Below are 6,597 nucleotides of genomic sequence, written 5' to 3' on the forward strand. Positions count from 1 at the left end.
TTGGTCAAAACAAATTCATAGATGAGCATATTAGAAGATGACACGTGGCAGTCAAAGTCTAGTCAGATTCAACTCAGCAGAGACGGCTCCAGATAAGATACTAGATCGTCACACCCGGGTTAAGATTCTAGTTCATCCTAGACCCGATGCAACAGTGATAGTTTTCCTCAATCTGGAATAATATGACCGGTACGTCATATGCGACTGACCAAGATAAGATTTACCCAATAATTTATTTCAGAAAATTCGGAATTCACTCCGGCATATACACCTACATACTTAACAACCTCAACATACATACAATGATCATTATGAGAGTTGAATACATGCAAAACGTTACTTAGGATTTAGACTATAAGTATATCCCTTCCATTCACTTGTGACCCATCTGATTTCATCACTACTACTGATAAGCTCATACTTTGTAACAAAGATAGCAAGCACTTACTTTTCCAGCTAGACTACTAGACAGCTTCGTGGGGGCTCTACTGAATAGGAATTTCGTTACTTTATTGTTCTATTGATTTACAATTTATTTTTTCTTACTGCCTTAATTATTGTTATAAGCAAGTCACAAAGCATCAAGAAATCAATATTTGATGATCACTATAATTTGCGTGCCCTTGACCTTTAAATATAAATGGGTCATTGGCAGTAAGGGTGTCAAGTGGGCCGGGCCGGGCCATTTTAACGTGCTCCACAAGGGGCCGGGTCGGGGCCGGGCCGTAAGTTAAGGGGCCGGGCTTGGAGAGGGAAAGGGTGTCCGACCCAGCCCACCTCGGATAGGGGCTACACCTCGGGCTAACCGGGCCCGTTAGTGGGTCGGGCTGGGTTTTAGTTAGTGGGTCGGGCCGGGTTTTAGTTAGTGGGCCGAGCCGGATTTTAATTATTTTAAAAAAAATTCTAATACTAAAATTTATTAAGTTTGATACTTTAAAATCTAGTTGTTGTCAACTTTATTTTAACCATCAAGTTCCTTAAATTATACTTTGGCCGTATTTTCAATCTATAAATACCATTCATTCCTCTCCATATTATCTCACAATTCCCTACTCTCCTCTTTCTCTAAATTTCCTACTCATCTAAATGGGAACAATGCACATGAGTTTTGATACTAAACCAAAGTTCTTAATTTAATTATCTCATCTGATCCTAAGTCTTAATGTCATGTGCAGATTGTCACACCTCCATCATCGGCGGAGACATTTCAATATGCTAAAATATATTTAATTATTATTACATATAAAATATTTGAAACTAATAAGATTTTATTAATATATTATATATATATATATATATATATATATATATATATATATATATATATATATAACTAATAGTTTATATTATTATATACTGTATAAACTATTGAAATATTTTTGAACTTGTGTAAGCCAACAACAAGATAGTAACTTAAAAGGGGTATTTGATTTATTTCACGCATCAGCAATTTCAAAGGCTTGTCATTTCACTGATTTTGTCAGCCTCTTATAATGTCTTGTTGCTTTTGGGCACTGATCAATGTTTATCCCTCCTTGCAGAAATTTATCTTGGAGTTGCTGCTTGTGTAGGATTAGTTTTACACAATTACATTTATAGTTCTATTTTGACTGCGTACAGATTATTATTCTTGTAAATAAAATTATAACACAAATTTGAAAAGAAATTCAAAGGCTCAGTGAGCCTTTAGTTTTATTAATCGATAATTGCAAAGTCGAATTTAAACTTTAAAGCTTACAAACTTACATTTACTTTTCTTTGATTTCGTAAACTTAAACTAGAAAAAGAAAATTCAATTTGACAACTCTTCAAATTTAAATCTACATATTTTTCACCATTTTATTCAGTTCTTCCATATTAACATTAGGAGGAATTGGCTCAAAATTTTCATAATCGACATCTTCATACATTGGAGATGTTTGTACCAATGGATCTCTAAGTGACATTATATCTTCAAGTTGCTGGTATTCTCTTGGATCTTGTTCTCTTCCTTGATTTCTTCGCTCTGATCTAATCCAATCTCTGAAACATACTAAAACATTCATTGCGTTGCTGCCCAATGAGTGTCGGTTGTCTCCGCGCTGCTGCCTTCCTTAGCTAAATGCACTTTCTGATGCAACAGTTGACATTGGAACATTTAGCACATCTCTAGCCATTGTTGAAAGAACGGGAAATTGTCTTCTATTGTTCCTCCACCAATCCAGTGCATTAACTCCATCTTCGAAAGGCTCTAATGGTTGTCTCAAAAAAAATTGAAGCTCATCAAAGTTTGTATTACTTTGTTGAGGTGTTATTTGAGACCAAATAGATAATCTAGGAACACCCATGATAGGCACACTTTGTGCCTGTCTTTTAGTAGATGAAGTTTCGTTAGAAGGACCACATGGGATAGAAGTCGGTGTAGCATTATCAAGTAATGTAGAATAATGGTTATATAATTGTTGTGCGCAATCATTTGCATCACACATAGCCTTAAGAAGGGATGGTTCCTCAGTAGTTTTAATACCTAAAGAAGTATATATAATACGGGTCAATTCTGACATATTAATATATTTAATACACGGATTTAATATAGCACCAACTAAGTAAATAGGAGGAATAAGAAAGAAATACTTTTTGAATTTAATTATCAATGCTCACTTTATTAATTCTGTGGGGCTCAGCTGACCAGTGACAACTATTTTTTTTTTTTAAAAGGAGAGTTAATTAGTTTTCATTTAGTAGCAATTAAATATTAACGGATCCGACTCCTCTCCATTTTCATTGTCTCCATTTCCCCCAAGTTCTTACTTGAATAAGAGACACATTACATGAGTTAAAATTAATGGTTTAAGTTTTAATTAACTAAAGTAAGATTCTAACTATGGTTTGAAAAATTAATAAATATTTCATATATTTGCTTCCAAAATTTTAAGAATCCCACAATTATAGCTACAACTATTTTATTGGGATACAATGTTTTTAAAATACTTATTCCTAGTAATAAATGTAGTACTTATCTTTTTTTTTTTTTTAATTTGAAGTGGGTCGGGTCGGTGCCCCGGTGGGCCATTACTCGGGCTGCTGGTGGGCCGGGCTGGTGGGCTGTCCACCTTGTCCGGCCCAGCCCCCTAATAAAACCCACCTAGCCCAGCCCCTTACACCTCTTAGTGGGCTTGGGCCGAGCCGGTGGTGGGCCGGGTTTACCGGGCCAGGTCCGGGCTGGCCCGGCCCACTTGCCACCCTTAGTTGGCACTCATGTCGTTACTTTGTGATGGTCTTTATGACCCGGGGTAGGACAGTGGGAGGTGATTCAAAACACTTTCCGGTCTTGATGGGCTTGCACCAGGTATCAACCCTTAGCCTATTTCTATTTGTCTTATTGATGGATGAATTAACTGATAGTTCCAAGTGTATTTGTGTTTTGATAGTTTTCAGACTGTTTCAGAACCAGATAGGGATCTGATCTGTAATATGCTCTTTGTGCACCTTACATTGTCGGCAGAGACAACTATAAAGCTGTGCCACTCACTGTACACATAGTACAGCAGTGAGTTGGCCCATGCTTTAAGTCAAAATTGAAGAGTGGTCTCTTTTCACCCCACATGCTCCCACTATATATACAACATCATGGAAACGTTTTTGGTAGAATTGAAAACCTAATCAAAATAGAGTAAATCCCTGTCGTAACAAGTTCTCAAGTTCTCACAAGAACAAGTCACTGGCAAAACTGAAGAACCCGATCCAGACACAGATTTAGTCTAAAGTTATTTATGTTGTTGTAAGTCTTTGTTTGTTTGTGCTTAAATTTTAAACCTACTCTTCTGTGTTAAGAAGTTGTTTGTAGGTTTTTTGAAAAGTCTCAAAGTGCACTTGCTGGAAGTGTGTTTCCAGCAGCTTTTTAGTGGTATATTAGGCTAGAGTTAGTCTAGGTGTATTAGTTGTCCTTGGCTAGAGTTTGTCAAGTGGAGTTTCTTGCAATCGACTACGGGGGTTAGTTCCTAGGTTACAAAAGAGTCATTGCAAGGGTGACGGGTTACGAGAGTTAATTATATGCTTATAATTGATTGTAATTAGAAGTTACTCGTGTAGTGGAGTTAAAATCCTACTGGAGTAGGTCGTGGTTTTTAATCCCTTGAGCAAGGAGTTTTCCACAATAACATCCTGTGTCCTTTACATACTGCATTGCATAAGGGAACTGGTACTCAATTAGGTCCCTCCATGCTGTGTTTGGTGGACGCATCGCCTGTATCAATTGGTATCAGAGCAAGTACTTTCTAAAATGTTAACACCTAGAAAGTATCGTTGAAATGGCAGCCCCACCAAATATGGCAGAAGGACAGTTTTTCACCAGGCCACCTAGATTTAATGGAAAATATTATGGGTGGTGGAAGACAAGAATACATGATTTCATCATGGCCGAAGATTCAGAGCTTTGGGATATCATCTGTGATGTTCTCTATATCTCAGTCCACACAAGTGAAGACGTTAAAAAGCCCATTGTCAAAACAAGAAAAAAACTAAAATGAAGCTTGTTACAGTTTGCTTTGACGCGGGTTAGAGCATAAAAGTTACTACAAGGTTATTGGTGCTGTAATTGGATTTTAATATTTTTAGAGTCGCCACCTAATTTATTTAAGGAAAATTAGGAAAATCGGGATTAAAAGAGTTTTTCAAAACAAGAGAAAAAGTCTTTTTGGACAAGAGTTTGAGGTAAGGGTTCTGGTGATCCCCTAGTGAAGGTTTGCACCCTAGTATTAAGGATCCATAGAATACGGTTGACCTACGAGCTTCAATGTATGATTTTATAATTATTTGCTTAAGACTTGTTTAAATTTTCCGCAAAAATGTCATTCTCTTCGTATCATAATTTTAAGAAAATTTTGGCAAAAAGTCCCCTTTTAAAAGGAAGGTTTTATTTTAGAAAATCCGCGTAAGTGTTCAACTCACTTTATTGCCGGACTAGGACACACCCAGGATTTCTCCCAAGTAGAGTCACAACTATTCTGGTCCTAATAAAATAAGTTTAGTGCTTACGGGTTTATTATACGTATATAGACAAAATATGGAGTATATCTCCGATTTTTATACTTATATATGTATAAAGATACAATTATTTAATTCTAAGTCCAATTCTATCATTTAAGCTCATAGAATCAGTCCATAGTCTAAGTCCAAATCCATCTTAATCTTGAACTGGGCCCATCAAATTGTTCTTCTATTTTAGTCCATCCGAATTACGGGTTTCCAGACCTAAAAACATTCTCAGCCCAATATTCTGAAATTTTCCAAGTCCATAGGTCCGTCTCATAAAAAATGTCCAAGTTGTTCTGTTTTAGCAAGGCCATTTTAATTCTAGAAAATTATCTTAAAGGGAAGCAGTTCTCAATTTACTTTTAGGCTTAGTTTAAACTTTAAAAGCAACACTTATTAAGAAACTCATAGCTTTTGTCACAGGTTCAAAGTCCAGAATTCATTAATTTTTACTTGAGAAATCGTCTTACATCTTGATAAAAAATTCCCATTTTTTCCGCCTTTCCACTTAGCCGTAGCATTTTGAAAGAAACAGTTTTTGATCTTAAAATTGGGATTAAGCTTAAAAATGGTTGTTAACCGAGTTTCAAAATCATTTTTGGCAACTTGCCTAAATTACTAGGTGTTGTTCCTAAGTTCTAACACACATAATGGGTTCCAATAATTATCAAGTGTTTTTACAAATATATTTTACACAAACTAATGAAATGAAGGAAGAGTTTAGGTTGGTGGGCCTACCTAAGCCCACTAGTTACTATTTTCACCCATAGTTGGGTCTTCACTATTTTCACCCATGGTTAGGCCTTCAATATATTAGGTTCCCTTTCATTCAAATTACCGGACTCGATGAAGAACTGGTGTTGGGCTTTTGGCCCAACAAGACTTAATGCAAGGAAAAGGAGGCCTAAGTGGCCCAGGACAGATTCACGCAAGCACAGAAAAATGTTAAAGATTAGTAAGGGTTCAAGTACTTAACAATGCAAAAGTTCACAATTTAAAGAAAGGAAAAACTCAAACACAGTCATACAATCAAATAAGCAGATTAGGTTCGAAAATTGACTAAATATAACAGTTTAAGGCCCAAATAAAGAATCAACACTAAAAGACAAATTGGGCCAGATTTCAAGTTAAGTCCCTTATGCAAGCAGAGGCTCAATATAGGAAGAAGGAAAGGAGGTCCAAAACTTAAATAAAAGGGCAAATTCTTAACAGCAGCCCATAGTAAAGAGTGATACATTAAATATACGTTGGATATATCGACTCGTATATACTAAAGTGTATATGAGACTAAATATAGCTCGTATACACAAACGTATTCACTCAATATGCCACAAACTAATCATGCGAAGGGTAAAAAATGAGAATATACTTCAGACTATGCATACTTCATAGTTGCCAGTAACAACAAGTTCGGAAAGAGGATAAGATGTCAAATGGATTTTAGGACATGGATGGTTGATACGCTCAAATTACACCTATTAATGGTATAACGCGGACGTTATCAAATATAGTAACCCAACAAGGTTGGGATCAAATCTCACAGAGAACAATATGTAGGCAATTTAAGGAAATTAGGAATTATCA

General features: G+C 36.0%; 1 protein-coding gene across 1 annotated transcript; it reads right to left on the bottom strand.

Moving 5' to 3' along the window:
* Positions 1–2,093: 2,093 nt before the first annotated feature.
* LOC132608017 (zinc finger BED domain-containing protein RICESLEEPER 1-like) lies at positions 2,094–2,468 on the bottom strand. Its single transcript, XM_060322101.1, has one exon. It carries the CDS (start codon positions 2,466–2,468, stop codon positions 2,094–2,096), a length of 375 nt encoding a protein of 124 aa, XP_060178084.1.
* Positions 2,469–6,597: the final 4,129 nt, after the last annotated feature.

Source organism: Lycium barbarum, chromosome 8 (genome assembly GCF_019175385.1).
Source record: "Lycium barbarum isolate Lr01 chromosome 8, ASM1917538v2, whole genome shotgun sequence".
NCBI classification, from domain to species: Eukaryota; Viridiplantae; Streptophyta; class Magnoliopsida; order Solanales; family Solanaceae; genus Lycium; species Lycium barbarum.